General features: G+C 37.4%; 1 protein-coding gene across 1 annotated transcript in view; it reads left to right on the top strand.

Moving 5' to 3' along the window:
* Window positions 1-18,362, top strand: part of LOC149173278 (uncharacterized) — a 64,373-nt gene extending 46,011 nt beyond the window's left edge. Inside the window, exons 5-6 of the mRNA XM_089424551.1 lie at window positions 17,329-17,569; window positions 17,799-18,362. Of these exons, the coding sequence (XP_089280677.1) occupies window positions 17,329-17,569; window positions 17,799-18,109 (552 nt within the window). The 3' untranslated portion in view covers window positions 18,110-18,362. The remainder of the gene's footprint in view (window positions 1-17,328; window positions 17,570-17,798) is intronic.

Below are 18,362 nucleotides of genomic sequence, written 5' to 3'. Positions count from 1 at the left end.
TTCCGTTTTCTCAAGATCCTTTCTTAGACCCACAATTTCACATTCTAGTTTTTCATTATGTTTTTCTTTTTCAGCAAGTTGGTATGTCAAGGTATCTATAATCATATTCTTTTCTTTTAAACATATTTTGAGTTTAGATATTTCTTCATGAAGGTCTTCCTCTTCTAAAGCATCCCAAAAATTATCATCGTCATAAGCCATGAGATGTCTATAATCATCACTATTAGATAAACCATTACTATCATCTTCTAAACTATCCCAAAAACCATTGCTATCATAAGCCATGAGAAGTTTGTAACCTTGTCCAGTTTCATCTTCATCACTATTAGATAAACCATTGCTATCTTCATGAGTATAGTAACTCCTTTTATTCACAACTTGTTTTCTATTCCCTTTTGCATATTCATTTCCTTTTTCATATTTATCTTTATGAGGACATCTGACAGCATAATGACCGACTCTGCCACAAGCAAAGCATTTGAAGGGTAGCTTACCTCTAAACCTTCCAGAACCCCGTTGAAGCTTCTTGACAAAGTTTACCTCATCTTCTTCTTCTGAAATATGTCCCAATTCATTGTGTTCTTCCTTTCCTTTTGCTAAAGCTTTAAATGCGGCTTCTCTCATATCTGATGGTCCTCCTTTTCTCATCTCGAAGACAATTGAGATTTCGTGAAGCTGTGTCATAGTGATATTCTGCAGGTCCAATTTTTATTCTATGGAAGACACTTTGGATTCAAATTTAGCAGACAAGGATCTCAAAATTTTCTCAACTAAGGTAACTTCCTTTATTTCTTCACCTAGATTCTTCATAAAATTGACACCCTCATCTATATGTAAGAAGTAACTAGCTATACTTTTATCACTATACATCTTAAGAGTTTCATACTGAATTCTGAGAGTTTGAAGCTTAACATGTTTTACCTGAGAGTCTCCTTCGTAGCTCAGAATGATTTTGTCCCATATCTCTTTGGCTGATTTGAGGTGCATGGCTTTGACAAACTCTGATTGTGATAGACTTCCCAATAAAGTATTGACAACTTTGGCATTGATTTCATATTGCTTTTTACCTGCTGTATCTGTAGGAATAACTGTTGGAAATGTATATCCTCCTTCCACAATTTCCCAGACATCTGTTCCAAGAGATTGTAGATAGGTTGTGGTTCTTATTTTCCAATAAACAAAGTTTCTCCCATCGAAGATTGGCGGTCTGATGGATCCCATGCTTTCTTGATTGTTCATGTTGATGGATCTCCCTTCAAGAGATCAAACTTCTTCTGAAGGACCTGCTCTGATACCAATTGTTGGAAATAATACTGAGAGGGGGGTGAATCAGTATTATCAGATCAATAATTTTATTTTCCAAACAGATTTATATACGCTACTTCAGTGAAGTGAACTAGCGTGTACACACGACTGTGCTTAAAGAAACCAGCGTATATGCAGAGAACCTGTGATTTAGACAATTATCATGTGTTGAGCTTAAATCAATATATCAGAGATTTATTAGACAGTGCAGTGAAAGTAGAATAAAGCATCACACATAAGCAACACACATGAACACCAAGATTTAAGGTGGAAACCCAATGTGGGTAAAAACCACCTGCTGTTGTCGTCTCTGTCTTCTTCTAATAATAAGAAAATTTGTTTATAATCTTGTACTGGTGCGGACTCATACCGGTACGCAGGCTTCTACCTGCAGAAGGTTACAACCTTCTCTCGTTCTCCAGCTTCTACTGAAAGGGAGCTACAACCCCCTAGCTTTTGTACTAGCCAATATGTTTACTAGTACGTAGGTGCCAACCTACAGAAAACTCCACTCTTTCACCAGGGACCACGTTTCATGAATTTTCAGACTGGATACTCCTGGATCACAACACCACAATCTGAAGGCCACATTTCATCAAATTTTCACACTGGACCCATCAAAGCTTTTAAGCTTAAACTGCATCAACCAATATTCAGTTAATTTGAGCAATCAGATCACCGACACCAAAACACTGTACTGAACTCAGAACCCTGCATCATCATTCAGAACCAGCTTTAACCTCAAAAATCATGCATTAGAATATATACGCTACTTGGCTGCACCCAAACTGCGTGTATACGCTACTTCCGTTAATTGAACCTGTGTATACGTTCAAAACTACTGCAAACATAAACTTTTGAATCAAGTCTGTACCAACTATCAATATACTGAATATCTACTGTCAACATTCAGAGCTTTACACAGACAAGGACAGAGATCACTTCTTCTCACTTATACAATCAATCAATCAAATGCCATCCTCCTTATGTATTCAGTTTTACATTCAGATCTAAGAAGACTTCATTGACAGACAACAATAAAACAACAAAATTTGATCAGATAGTTTAGTCAGATTTGAAAAAGAAGCTTTTCTTTTGTATACGCTACTTGAAAGAACCGAACCTGCGTGTATACGCTCTTTGGCCGAGATGAACCTGCGTACATATTTGCAAATATTGACTTAGAACTTTGCGGCAATTCCAGACTTCAGACAAACCCAGATCTTGATAGATAATGAGTAAAATAGGCACAAAACATCAGATCTAGTTTCAACCAATATCAGATCATTCAAGAATAAGTCATTTCAAGTCTCATGATTCCTGATCCAATATTAAACTCAAGGTGCACATGAATATTTCAGATCTAGTCCCAAACATAACCCTGCAATGTAAAATATACTTCAGATAGAAGTATTCCTTAGAATCTTATTGCTTGCACACTTTGGCCTAATGACCTTCTCCTCCTTATATATTCTTAGGCCCTTCTCAATACCTTGGACTAAAACCACTTAGGACCAATACCTTGGACCCAATACCTAGGGTCAATACCTTGGACCAAATGCCTCGGACCAATTACCTTGGACCAAAATACCTTGGATCAAATACCTTGGACCAAAAAGTTGGTTTTCCAACATGTACGCGCTTTTTTCCTATGAAAGTGTGTGTATACGTTATACGCTACTTTTGTTCTGTTAAACTGCGTGTATACGTGCCTTGGACAAAGTGAACCAGCGTGTACCTCTCTTTTTTCATTCTTTGGAGTTTGATCTGTAATCCTTTGCTGTTAACTTGTTGCACTGTGAACTTTCATCTGAGTGAGTTGCCATCAAGGACAACACCTGTATCATAATGCCAACATCTTCTGGTGTTACTGAATGTGGCTTCAGTGTAACATCCTGGAGTGTTATTTTCTTCTTCTTGTAGGAAAATGTTAAAAACTTCGTTTTCATATTTAAGATAAAGGATCTTAGAGTTTCCATCCAGGGTGAACCCGAAATAATGTCACCTTGATTGCTCCGTAGGGTTTGAACTGAGAATTGTGATTTAAATGTATAATCCTCAATGTTTAACTTTAAATTGGTTATGTCATATTTTTTGTTGCCAAAACAGTCTAATTTTTCAATTATATTCAACTCTGGAATCACTAATTGGTTTGTGGTTTTAGGCGTTATATAATTTTTATCTTCAGCAAGTGAGATAACAATAGGGACGTATTTTCCCTCAGTAGACCCTTTAATTCTAAATAGCATTGAAGCATAATTACGTGAAGTTTCCGGAAATCTTCTTTCCTTCAATTTTGAATTAGATTCCATTTGCATTTATCGAGGTGAACTTAGGTTTTTTTTTTTTTAATTTTAAAGTAGCCCCTTTAAGTATATATAAACTTATATAAAAGTCTATGTTATGTATATCACCCTTTTTCAAAAGAAAAACTCTTTGAATTTTCCCCTTTAAAAAAACCTTCAAGTACCTTTTCACCTTTTAATATAAAAGGTTTTATAATGGTCTCTTCTAACTGTAATCTTATAATAATAATACTTTATAGAAAATGTTGACCTTCTTTTTGGAATTGTTCCTTTTACACCCCTTTTTTTTCAACATATATATATGAACTTTTTATTATTTTCTTCCCGTGCTTTTTTTTCAAAACATTATTATATCTAGTTTTGCTTTTCCTTTATGAACATAGAGTTAACCTCTTTATAATTTTGAATTGTGTTGGGACTTCCTTTCCTTCTTATAATTTTGATTTTAAAAGATAGGTTTCTCCACTTCCTTTTTGTATTTAATATTAAGGTACTTTTCTCCACGTCCTTCTTGCAATTAACAATTAGTTTGATAAGCAACTTTAATTTGGGGGGCACGATTAAAATTTGGAAAGTTTTGACTATACAAATTGAATAATTGTGTACGATATGGAAATAATGAATTTTTCAATTCTTTTTTTTTACTCCCTTTGTACACTATACAGGCCTGACGGTGTTTTCTCCTTTTGTTGCCAAAGAGCAGATAGAAGAACAACAAGAAGGTTGTGAATAGACTTTACTAGTTCGAACCTGTAACCTTGGTGACACAAACGAATTTGATGTTTGATGTTTTGTAATGGTGGGTTGATTGGCGGAAATGTTGTGGTTGTCGACGACGAAAAGCAACAGCAGAATGTGCCTGTAGTGGAAGGGTGGCTTGTTAGTGATAGAGGATGACTGTGGAAAGCGGCAGACGACCAACGATGAGAGTAGTAGACAGGGAATGAGACTGCAGTATTTAGCGACAAGATGGATGGAAGCGTAGCGCAAGGAGCTACTGCAGGTCGTTGACAGTGTGAACAATCAGACGACTGGGCAGATTGTAGATACAACTAGTGGTTAGCGGTGGCCTATCGGGTGGCTGGTCTGTTGGCTACGGCGGTGAGCCAATCGGTTGTCGGCTGTGCCTTTTTATATTTTTTTAAAACCCTTATCTTGTCTGCTGTAGGTGGCTGGTCGATGGTTGAGACAACAGAGGCAACGATGTTCATTGGCGGGGCTAGAGCGTAAGTTTGCTGTGGCAATGTGCCAAGGTAGTCTGGTCGTTGAACGATGTAAGGGTTGGTTGTATTTGCCTGCGGTGGCGTTTTGATTGAAAATTTGTTTTATTATTGTTTATTTGTTTTTTTCTTTTAAGAATATTTTTTCTATATGATTTTTTTTTAATATAGTATTTGTTTTTATATGATTTGTTTTTCTGTTTATTTTTGATTTTATATGTAGTTCTCTCTTCTCCTTTTTTATATGATTTTTTATTTTTTTTTTAAATATCTAATTTTTTTTCCAATAATATATATATATATATATATATATATATTTTTTTTTTAATGGCCAAAAGCTTGAACGACGATCTGGAGAACCTCCAAATGTTTGTGGCAAACGCTTCAACGGCAACAAAGTTGAGGAATTTCAACGGTCAAAGACCTGGATTGGAGAACGAAGCTCTTGTGCAGTGGTTGAGCGGCCAGAGGATCGAACGAATTTGATACCAAATGGAATGAACAAAGTTCGTTCTTGAGATTAAATACTCCAGAAGACTTGGAATATGTAGATCTCCATTTAGGATACAAGAATATATATTAAAATGTATGAATAAGAATCATGTTACAATTGGGAGTGAGGGTCCTATATATATAGCTAGGTAAGTACCCTTTGTTGAACTGTTCTGTTCATTCTTTCTACCACACCATTTTGCTGAGGAGTCCTTGCGGTGGAGAATTGCCTTTTTATTCCATGTTGTTCACAAAATTCAAAGAATTCATCCGATGTAAATTCCCCTCCTCGATCAGATCTAAGACATTTGATTTTTTGATCTGATTAATTTTCAACCAAAGCTTTGAAGGCTTGGAACTTTTCAAATGCTTCATCTTTATGCTTTAGAAGACCTATCCAACACATTCTGGAAAAATCATCAATGAACAAAATAAAATATTCTTCTCGACGAGGTGAATTTTTCCTTGATGGTCCACATAGATTAGTATGGACAAGTTCAAGAGGCTTACTAGCTGACCCTTCTTTTTCCATGAAGTGAACTCTGGTTTGCTTACCGATTTGGCATGGTTTGCATATTGTATATTCTGGGATGCTGATATCTGGAAGATCATGAACAGCCTTGAGTCTGCATGTTTTTCTTATTTGAGAAAAGCTTAGATGTCCCAATCTTCTATGCCACAGCCATTTTTCATCATTTTTGCTTAGATAACACTATTGTTTTCCTCCCTTGAGTATGTATAAGTTGTTTGGATTTCTTGTACCTTTGATCACGGTCTCTCCTGTATCAAGCTCACGAACAACACATCCGTTTGATCGAAACACCACTTCATTTCCTTGATCACACATTTCACTGACACTCAACAGGTTATGCTTTAAACCGTCTACATACATAACATCTCCAGCTTTAACCTTTTCTTTTAAGAAAACAAAGCCTTTACCTTTTATGACCGTAGGAGTGTCATTTCCAAATGAGACATTCTTTTCCTTTTCTAAGGCATTATATGAGTGAAGTTTTTCTTTGTCACCTGTCATGTGTTTTGAGCATCCACTGTCGATGTACCACTGATTTTCTTGTCCTTCTGCATACAAGGCTATACCACATCTTTCTGTTTGAGATTCTTTCCTTCTCCATATCTTGGGATTTAATGGCGTTTGCTCCTTTTGAGATGTTTGCCGAAATTTGCTCTTGCATTCAGATTCTTCATGACCAAAGTTGTTACAGATTGAGCATTCTATTTCATTTTCAAGAGGAGAAAAGTTATTATAGGAACTTCTCTTGATTCCTGTTACATTCCTTTGATTTCGTGCTTCTCTAGTCATGATGGTTTTGTAAGCAACGCATTGAGCAGCTTTGTGCCCAAAATTATGACATGAAAAACATTGCCCATTAAAGAAGTTCCTGCGACTATTGAATCTATTAACCTGGTGATTGTAGTTTCTATTGATATTCATCTTTGGAGCAAATTGAGTATGATTTGCCTGAGGTTGGTTGTGGCTTCTATTCATCCTTGGAGTAAATTGAGTATGATTTACCTGGTGATCTGCTTTATGCCTTTGTTGACGATTGTCATACTGTTCACTGGTCTTTGCTGCATCAAGATAGCTTTTGGTGGAGGTTGACGGCTTCAGTGATTGAGATGCTTCTTCAGTATATCCAAGACCTGTCTTTATTAGAGGAGAACACTGAATTTTGATAATTTCATTTAAAGTTTCTGATCCTTTAGCAAATCTAAGATTGAGAGATTCCGTTTTCTCAAGATCCTTTCTTAGACCCACAATTTCACATTCTAGTTTTTCATTATGTTTTTCTTTTTCAGCAAGTTGGTATGTCAAGGTATCTATAATCATATTCTTTTCTTTTAAACAGATTTTGAGTTTAGATATTTCTTCATGAAGGTCTTCCTCTTCTAAAGCATCCCAAAAATTATCATCGTCATAAGCCATGAGATGTCTATAATCATCACTATTAGATAAACCATTACTATCATCTTCTAAACTATCCCAAAAATCATTGCTATCATAAGCCATGAGAAGTTTGTAACCTTGTCCAGTTTCATCTTCATCACTATTAGATAAACCATTGCTATCTTCATGAGTATAGTAACTCCTTTTATTCACAACTTGTTTTCTATTCCCTTTTGCATATTCCTTTCCTTTTTCATATTTATCTTTATGAGGACATCTGGCAGCATAATGACCGACTCTGCCACAAGCAAAGCATTTGAAGGGTAGCTTACCTCTAAACCTTCCAGAACCCCGTTGAAGCTTCTTGACAAAGTTTACCTCATCTTCTTCTTCTGAAATATGTCCCGATTCATTGTGTTCTTCCTTTCCTTTTGCTAAAGCTTTAAATGCGGCTTCTCTCATATCTGATGGTCCTCCTTTTCTCATCTCGAAGACAATTGAGATTTCGTGAAGCTGTGTCATAGTGATATTCTGCAGGTCCAATTTTTATTCTATGGCAGACACTTTGGATTCAAATTTAGCAGACAAGGATCTCAAAATTTTCTCAACTAAGGTAACTTCCTTTATTTCTTCACCTAGATTCTTCATACAATTGACACCCTCATCTATATGTAAGAAGTAACTAGCTATACTTTTATCACTATACATCTTAAGAGTTTCATACTGAATTCTGAGAGTTTGAAGCTTAACATGTTTTACCTGAGAGTCTCCTTCGTAGCTTAGAATGATTTTGTCCCATATCTCTTTGGCTGATTTGAGGTGCATGACTTTGACAAACTCTGATTGTGATAGACTTCCCAATAAAGTATTGACAACTTTGGCATTGATTTCATATTGCTTTTTACCTGCTGTATCTGTAGGAATAACTGTTGGAAATGTATATCCTCCTTCCACAATTTCCCAGACATCTGTTCCAAGAGATTGTAGATAGGTTGTGGTTCTTATTTTCCAATAAACAAAGTTTCTCCCATCGAAGATTGGCGGTCTGATGGATCCCATGCTTTCTTGATTGTTCATGTTGATGGATCTCCCTTCAAGCGATCAAACTTCTTCTGAAGGACCTGCTCTGATACCAATTGTTGGAAATAATACTGAGAGGGGGGTGAATCAGTATTATCAGATCAATAATTTTATTTTCCAAACAGATTTATATACGCTACTTCAGTGAAGTGAACTAGCGTGTACACACGACTGTGCTTAAAGAAACCAACGTATATGCAGAGAACCTGTGATTTAGACAATTATCATGTGTTGAGCTTAAAGCAATATATCAGAGATTTATTAGACAGTGCAGTGAAAGTAGAATAAAGCATTACACATAAGCAACACACATGAACACCAAGATTTAAGGTGGAAACCCAATGTGGGTAAAAACCACCTGCTGTTGTCGTCTCTGTCTTCTTTTAATAATAAGAAAATTTGTTTATAATCTTGTACTGGTGCAGACTCATACCAGTACGCAGGCTTCTACCTGCAGAAGGTTACAACCTTCTCTCGTTCTCCAGCTTCTACTGGAAGGGAGCTACAACCCCCTAGCTCTTGTACTAGCCAATATGTTTACTAGTACGTAGGTGCCAACCTACAGAAAACTCCACTCTTTCACCAGGGACCACGTTTCATGAATTTTCAGACTGGATACTCCTGGATCACAACACCACAATCTGAAGGCCACATTTCATCAAATTTTCACACTGGACCCATCAAAGCTTTTAAACTTAAACTGCATCAACCAATATTCAGTTAATTTGAACAATCAGATCACTGACACCAAAACACTGTACTGAACCCAGAACCCTGCATCATCATTCAGAACCAGCTGTAACCTCAAAAATCATGCATTAGAATGTATACGCTACTTGGTTGCACCCAAACTGCGTGTATACGCTACTTCCGTTAATTGAACCTGTGTATACCTTCAAAACTACTGCAAACATAAACTTTTGAATCAAGTCTGTACCAACTATCAATATACTGAATATCTACTGTCAACTTTCAGAGCTTTACACAGGCAAGGACAGAGATCACTTCTTCTCACTTATACAATCAATCAATCAAATGCCATCCTCCTTATGTATTCAGTTTTACATTCAGATCTAAGAAGACTTCATTGACAGACAACAATAAAACAACAAAATTTGATCAGATAGTTTAGTCAGATTTGAAAAAGAAGCTTTTCTTTTGTATACGCTACTTGAAAGAACCGAACCTGCGTGTATACGCTCTTTGGCCGAGATGAACCTGCGTACATATCTGCAAATATTGACTTAGAACTTTGCGGCAATTCCAGACTTCAGACAAACCCAGATCTTGATAGATAATGAGTAAAATAGGCACAAAACATCAGATCTAGTTTCAACCAATATCAGATCATTCAAGAATAAGTCATTTCAAGTCTCATGATTCCTGATCCAATATTAAACTCAAGGTGCACATGAATATTTCAGATCTAGTCCCAAACATAACCCTGCAATGTAAAATATACTTCAGATAGAAGTATTCCTTAGAATCTTATTGCTTGCACACTTTGGCCTAATGACCTTCTCCTCCTTATATACTCTTAGGCCCTTCTCAATACCTTGGACTAAAACCACTTAGGACCAATACCTTGGACCCAATACCTAGGGTCAATACCTTGGACCAAATGCCTCGGACCAATTACCTTGGACCAAAATACCTTGGATCAAATACCTTGGACCAAAAAGTTGGTTTTCCAACATGTACGCGCTTTTTTTCCTATGAAAGTGTGTGTATACGTTATACGCTACTTTTGTTCTGTTAAACTGCGTGTATACGTGCCTTGGACAAAGTGAACCAGCGTGTACCTCTCTTTTTTCATTCTTTGGAGTTTGATTTGTAATCCTTTGCTGTTAACTTGTTGCACTGTGAACTTTCATCTGAGTGAGTTGCCATCAAGGACAACACCTGTATCATAATGCCAACATCTTCTGGTGTTACTGAATGTGGCTTCAGTGTAACATCCTGGAGTGTTATTTTCTTCTTCTTGTAGGAAAATGTTAAAAACTTCGTTTTCATATTTAAGATGAAGGATCTTAGAGTTTCCATCCAGGGTGAACCCGAAATAATGTCACCTTGATTGCTCCGTAGGGTTTGAACTGAGAATTGTGATTTAAATGTATAATCCTCAATGTTTAACTTTAAATTGGTTATGTCATATTTTTTGTTGCCAAAACAGTCTAATTTTTCGATTATATTCAACTCTGGAATCACTAATTGGTTTGTGGTTTTAGGCGTTATATAATTTTTATCTTCAGCAAGTGAGATAACAATAGGGACGTATTTTCCCTCAGTAGACCCTTTAATTCTAAATAGCATTGAAGCATAATTACGTGAAGTTTCCGGAAATCTTCTTTCCTTCAATTTTGAATTAGATTCCATTTGCATTTATCGAGGTGAACTTAGGTTTTTTTTTTTTTTAATTTTAAAGTAGCCCCTTTAAGTATATATAAACTTATATAAAAGTCTATGTTATGTATATCACCCTTTTTCAAAAGAAAAACTCTTTGAATTTTCCCCTTTAAAAAAACCTTCAAGTACCTTTTCACCTTTTAATATAAAAGGTTTTATAATGGTCTCTTCTAACTGTAATCTTATAATAATAATACTTTATAGAAAATGTTGACCTTCTTTTTGGAATTGTTCCTTTTACACCCCTTTTTTTTCAACATATATATATCAACTTTTTATTATTTTCTTCCCGTGCTTTTTTTTCAAAACATTATTATATCTAGTTTTGCTTCTCCTTTATGAACATAGAGTTAACCTCTTTATAATTTTGAATTGTGTTGGGACTTCCTTTCCTTCTTATAATTTTAAAATTTTGATTTTAAAAGATAGGTTTCTCCACTTCCTTTTTGTATTTAATATTAAGGTACTTTTCTCCACGTCCTTCTTGCAATTAACAATTAGTTTGATAAGCAACTTTAATTTGGGGGGCACGATTAAAATTTGGAAAGTTTTGACTATACAAATTGAATAATTGTGTACGATATGGAAATAATGAATTTTTCAATTCTTTTTTTTTCTCCCTTTGTACACTATACAGGCCTGACGGTGTTTTCTCCTTTTGTTGCCAAAGAGCAGATAGAAGAACAACAAGAAGGTTGTGAATAGACTTTACTAGTTCGAACCTGTAACCTTGGTGACACAAACGAATTTGATGTTTGATGTTTTGTAATGGTGGGTTGATTGGCGGAAATGTTGTGGTTGTCGACGACGAAAAGCAACAGCAGAATGTGCCTGTAGCGGAAGGGTGGCTTGTTAGTGATAGAGGATGACTGTGGAAAGCGGCAGACGACCAATGATGAGAGTAGTAGACAGGGAATGAGACTGCAGTATTTAGCGACAAGATGGATGGAAGCGTAGCGCAAGGAGCTACTGCAGGTCGTTGACAGTGTGAACAATCAGACGACTGGGCAGATTGTAGATACAACTAGTGGTTAGCGGTGGCCTATCGGGTGGCTGGTCTGTTGGCTGCGGCGGTGAGCCAATCGGTTGTCGGCTGTGCCTTTTTATATTTTTTTAAAACCCTTATCTCGTCTGCTGTAGGTGGCTGGTCGATGGTTGAGACAACAGAGGCAGCGATGTTCATTGGCGGGGCTAGAGTGTAAGTTTGCTGCGGCAATGTGCCAAGGTAGTCTGGTCGTTGAACGATGTAAGGGTTGGTTGTATTTGGCTGCGGTTGCGTTTTGATTGAAAATTTGTTTTATTATTGTTTATTTGTTTTTTCTTTTAAGAATATTTTTTCTATATGAATTTTTTTTTAATATAATATTTGTTTTTATATGATTTGTTTTTCTGTTTATTTCTGATTTTATATGTAGTTCTCTCTTCTCCTTTTTTATATGATTTTTTATTTTTATTTTTTATTTTTTTTTAAATATCTAATTTTTTTCCAATAATATATATATATATTTTTTTAATGGCCAAAAGCTTGAACGATGATCTGGAGAACCTCCAAATGTTTGTGGCAAACGCTTCAACGGCAACAAAGTTGACGAATTTCAACGGTCAAAGACCTAGATCGGAGAACGAAGCTCTTGTGCAGTGGTTGAGCGGCTAAAGGATCGAACGAATTTGATACCAAATGGAACGAACAAAGTTCGTTCTTGAGATTAAATACTCCAGAAGACTTGGAATATGTAGATCTCCATTTAGGATACAAGAATATATATTAAAATATATGAATAAGAATGATGTTACAATTGGGAGTGAGGGTCCTATATATATAGCTAGGTAAGTACCCTTTCACAAACAGTCATGTCTATAGAGACATGCCTCTTTGTTTAACTAATTATTATTTAATTACATATTATTATGATTGTTATTTGTTATGTATATTTATTACTTTTACACAAATTATATTCATAACAATTCCTTGGGGTTTGTGCAAGGAATTAGGGAAGCAGGATTAGGGTTCTTGCAAGGTGTTTCAACTTAGGACAAGCAGGGAAGAACATGATTGTTTTTCTATTGAAATAGGGTTGTATTGTAAGAGATATATTGCTCAAAATTCTATCAATAAAATTCTCAAACAAGTAGAGGGTTTTCCCAGTTGGGTTACCTGGAAAATATTGTGTTTTTGTCATTGTGTGACTGTGTTTATTTCTGTTCCTATTCCACTGCAAATAAGTAGAGAAAATTGCGTGTCTTGGGTTACAAGTTATTTTCAAATTTCTTCATTCAAATAGAGCAGAATTTTCGTGGATATTCTACATGGCATTAGAGCGTGAATAAACACATTCATCACAAGTGCGAATTCATCATAGAAGAAGGATATCTGTTTTGGGTTCTTTCTGTGCTTGAAGAAGGCCAAGTTTAGGGCAGTTGCAAGCAAACGTCGAGGGTAGATCTATGCATAGTCTTGGGTGCCAATTCTCTCAAGAACTGGCCGCAGGTTCTGTGCAATTTTTGGGAAGAGGTCGAGCTCGTGTAGCCTAGTGTTGGAGGGCCACAAGGTCTAACTAGGATCTGGAACTAGGGCCGAGTAAGTCTCAAGATCAGAGTACAACTAGGGCTAGGTAGAAGAGAGGGCCGGGTAGTTCTGAAGGTGGTTTGGAGGCCGAATAGGAGTGTTGTAGCAGCCGCTATAGGTAGACTTAACCAGGGTTGTAATTCCCAGACGCTGGTGCACAGGACGAGGTGTTTAAGAGATGGAAAAAAGTCTTCTTTCAAGAGGTATATATGTCCTTCCATGTTGATGGTTTGCTAGAAGGTGGCAGCTTGAGAGCAGATTGGAGGGCTACTAGAAGGTGTCTATTGAGCCCTAAGTTCAGTCCTTGTGAAGGACTACAATATTGATAGGAGGGGCAGAACTATTGGGGTCGAACTTTGAAGGACTAAAGGGTAGCCAAGAGGGCTAGTGAATCAGCCCTAGTTCACAAGTGTTGGAGAACTCTCTAAGTAAGTAGAATGGTGTTCCAAGGGTTGAGAGCAGATCATTGTTTAGAAGGAGCATGCAACTTGGTTCCATGGAAAGGGAGGATCATGATAGTTTTGGAGGGTAATGGGGTGAGAGAATTTGTGAAGCAGGCTATACCACCACGACAAGATCCCCAACAGTTGACCCAACATACTAAGAATGATATCAAGGCAAGGAGGATTATTCTAGAAGGGGTCAAAGGTCATATAGTTCTTCATATCCATGAGAAGAAGACAACATATGAGATGTATCAAGCCATCTTATAATTATTATCAAATTTCTAATGATACTAGGAAGCTTGCTCTTAATGAGAAGCTAAGGAGTAATTGATGAGCAAGGATGAGCCCATCGTCACGTATTTTTCAATGTTCACTCAGGTACGAGATGAGCTAGGTGGTGTGTGTGTGATTGTACCAAAGCATGACCTTGTCAGTTTTTCTCTTCTAGGACTTCACAAGTCTTGGTGGGGTTTCCAGGATGATGTTAGTGGCAGGGAGAATTTTCCCAGTTGGGAAAGGTTATGGGCTAAGTATATTCAGGAGGAGATCTAGAGAGGGACTAGAGATGTAGATTAGTTATGACAATGGACGAGGAAAACCTTGCCCTGGAAGCAGGCAAGGCCAAGGGCAAGAAGGGCCAAGGAGAGGCCGAGTCTAGTCAAAAGGGAAAGAAGAAGGATCTAAGTAAGATCAAGTGCTTCCATTTCCATGAGTTTGGACACCATTCCACTAAGTCTCCTAAGCGGAAGAAGGAGTCCAGTAAGGATCATGTAGTTGCATCAACGGAGGTAGATGCATTTTCTGCCCAGTTTGAGAAAGATTTCTCGTTGATTGCTTGCATGGAAAGCTTAACATATAACAATATATGGTATATTGATTTAGGAGCATCCTTCCACATGACCAGAAACAGGAAGAGTTTCAGCCACCTGAAGGAGAAGGACATGCGGTTTCAGATTGAGCTAAGAGATGATGGTCAGTATGCAGCTAGAGGAGTTGGTACTGTCAGTTTTCAGAGGGATTCTTGTAATCCCCTTCATGTCAAAGATGTTCTCTATGTTCCAGGATTGAGGCAGGAACTTGTTTTGGTAGGTACCCTTGAGGACAAGGGTTATGATGTCATCTTCAACAGAGGTAAGTATTCCCTCCAACACTTATCTTCTGGATGTAAGAAGCAGATAGGTGTGAGGGTGAAGAATCTCTACAAGTTGCAGGTAGAGACAGGTGTAGCCTTGAGCAACAAGGCAAGGAGACCGCAAAGTAGAGAAGTGGTGGTTGAGCGAGAGCAGGATAGAGCTCTCAAGATGGAGTCTCATCTAGTATCTCAGTTTGAGTCTAACCTAGTTGGGAGTTGGGCCGACCAACAAGATGATGAGGATCATAGACCAGGGTGAGTGGAGGCAGCTACTCAGCCTGTGACTCCTAGTATAGGGAGAGTTCGAGCCAAGTGGGCAGAGGATTTGTTTAAGGGAGATCAAGAGAGATATTCTAGTATCACCTTCAGCCAGAGGAAGCAACCACAGAGGTACACAGGGTACATGGCACTTATGATTGAGGCGATAGACTTGCAAAGCATGATGGGACAGAACAGGTCTTCTGATTAGGTTTTGCAGAAGAAAGCATGGAAGTCTTTTAGTTTAGAGGGAGCAACTGCAACATCAAAGGATGTGGTAGTATTGGAGACAGATCCAGGTGGACGAGGTTCTTCGATAAGCACCTTCCTCGCTAAGAGGGAGTGTTGAAAATAGTAGCGAGAAAGGTCCTTTGACTTGTGCCTTAGTCAAAGAGATCACAACCAATATTTTTCCTTAGCATGTACGAGTTCTTTAAAGTTAGGGTGAGTTCCTAAAAATTAGGACAGTTCATGAAGCAGTTTGACTGATATGCAGGAGCGGAAGGCTCAGTTTGTTGTCTTCTAGTGTGAGTTAGAATTGGAAAAGACAAGTGATTGAGTCTCAAGTTCTAATTTAAGACTAGACAAGTTGCATGAGTCAGTTGGACTTAGTTAACTCAACAATCACAAGTGCGATTTCCATAAATAAAACTTGCGAGATTTAGCTAATGCGAATTGCTTATAAGGAGGATGAAGGCACAAAATTGATCAATTGTTTTGTGAACACGAGTTGGTGAGACAAGGCAATAGAAAGCACGAGTTTGTGTGCAGAAACTTGTGTGGGAAGGGTGTACTAAGGAGAAACCTGTGTGTAGTTGATAGAAGAGAATTTCCTTGGGGTTTGCGCACTGGAAATAGGGAAGCAGGATCAGGGTTCATGCAAGGTGTTTCAGCTTAGGACAAGCAGGGAAGAACATGACTGTTTTTCTATTGAAACAAGGTTGTATTGTAAGAGATTTATTGCTCAAAATTCTATCAATAAAATTCTCAAACACGCAGAGGGTTTTCCCAGTTGGGTTCCCTGGAAAATATTGTGTTTTTGGTACTGTGTGACTGTTTATTTCTGTTGCTATTCCGCTGCAAATAAGTAGAGAAAATTCTGTGTCTTGGGGTACAAGTTAGTTTCAGATTTGTTCATTCAAGCAGAGCAGAATTTTTGTGGATATTCTACAGAAACTAACATGATTTATCAGAGCAATTTATTTTAGACATGGAAAGAGGAGAGTTATAATCATTTTCCTTTTTAAAATCCAGCAGCCATTTTAACCGCACCACAAACTTCTCCACAAAGAAAGATACTTAGCTTGGTAGGACATTCCCAGTTTGGATAGGGATTTTTTTTTTCTAATTGAAAGTGAATCTTTCACGAGCTAGATAGAAATAATTATATGCGGTCCGACTTTCACAGGGTAGAGCAGTCCATGAAGGGTGAATTCATAACAGCCTGCTTGTAGTGTCCATGACGTGCATTACTTGAGCACATGTCCTCGTGGAGGTTGGAACCGAGGGGGGTAACTTGAAAAGGCAAACCACAAACCATGGGTGGATTGGGGAATTAAAGAAAAACATAACAACTATTTCAAAATTTAAATCCCAGCAGAGTATATCCCATCTTGATTACTGTCTTTATCGTGAAATATTTAGAAGCTGTAGAAAAATGAAATGTGCAGGAATATTCAGAAACAGTTTATTTTCGTGGCAAGAATATTTCAATACAATTGATAGGTGGCATGCCTGTTATAACAGATTGTGAACCACAACTCACTGTCATCTAAATGACACCTGCCTTCTGGAATCTGACTCCTAATACATTTTTATTTCACATACACAACACACTAATACTCGTGGACAGCGCACTCAACTGAATGTCACTGGGGGTGGATGTTGGAGCTGTATCTACAACATTTAATTCTATTTGTCTATGTTTTGTCAATAATTTATAGGGGATGTCTGACCTTATGAACATTTGACTAAATGAACAGTCTTACCTTTATCCTTGTGTTTCAACAATTGCTGTGTGATACTAATCCTAACAAGATGTAGCAAAATAGCAATTGTAAAATTTTCTTGTGAACATTACTGATTAGAAAGCATTGCTGCAGGCATTATATTGATTGTCTATGAGCAATATTGTAACCATCTTAATTTTGCTAGCTAGAAAACAGCTATAGACTAAATGTCTGTGTCTGAATATGCACACTGTTGGAACAGGTGAGTGGAAGTCTTCTACCAGCTTCTGTAATATCTGTATACTGTGCATACTTGTGCTACGGTGGACTTTCAAGTGAACCTAGGGATTATACATGCAATGGGCTTCATAATCATACAGCAGCTGTTTCTACTGGTACTCTCATTCTTGGGATGCTGACAACAGTTCTGTCAGTGGTCTACTCTGCTGTTCGTGCTGGATCCTCAACTACATTTCTTTCACCCCCAGCATCTCCACGCAGAGGTATTATTATCGTGATGCTCATGATACTGCTTTTCGAGAAATACAGCCTGATCACCTTGCCGCTTGCCACTAGAACACACTCCTGTCGGCTCTGCATAGATACTTGTTTCATTATGACTGTGCCCAAATTTCTGTAGTTGCAATGGTGTAGATAAAAAAGTTTGCAGCCCTGACAAATCATTGCATTGTTTATTTAATAAAGGTGTGTGCTTGGCAACTTCATTTGCAGGTTCTGAGAAGCCTTTGCTACAATCTAAAGATGTAGAGGAAGGACAGAAGGATGAAAAGAAGGATGAAAAGAATGATGAGGGACGCCCTGTCACCTATTCCTATACCTTTTTCCATTTGATTTTCGCTCTTGCCAGCATGTACTCTGCAATGCTTCTCACTGGTTGGACAAGCTCAACTAAGGACTCTGAGGAACTTGTTGATGTAGGTTGGTCTTCTGTTTGGGTCCGTATTTGCACAGAGTGGATTACTGCAGCATTGTATGTTTGGACTCTACTTGCTCCTATTTTTTTCCCAGATCGTGAGTTCTGATTTCTTTGTTGAAAATGTTCACTTGAATTGGTTAATATCCCAACGGCTTAGAGTCAATAAGTGGACATGAAATACAGTCGGCTGTCTTATCAGTCGACACTCATGAAACATCAGACATGACATGGTATTGAGTCTGAGGTGTACAGTATCCTGGGCTTTGTTTCATATTCTTAATCTTCAAAAGTATTTAAGGTTTGTATATATACTTTTAACTCTTATAATGAAGTTTGTGATAAAAAAACTTAAAACTTGA

Source organism: Pinus tabuliformis, chromosome 4_2, assembly GCF_031772625.1.
Source record: "Pinus tabuliformis cultivar Carrire ecotype Pingquan chromosome 4_2, CPIR1, whole genome shotgun sequence".
Classification (NCBI taxonomy): Eukaryota; Viridiplantae; Streptophyta; class Pinopsida; order Pinales; family Pinaceae; genus Pinus; species Pinus tabuliformis.
This window is presented reverse-complemented; position numbering and strand designations above follow the sequence as displayed.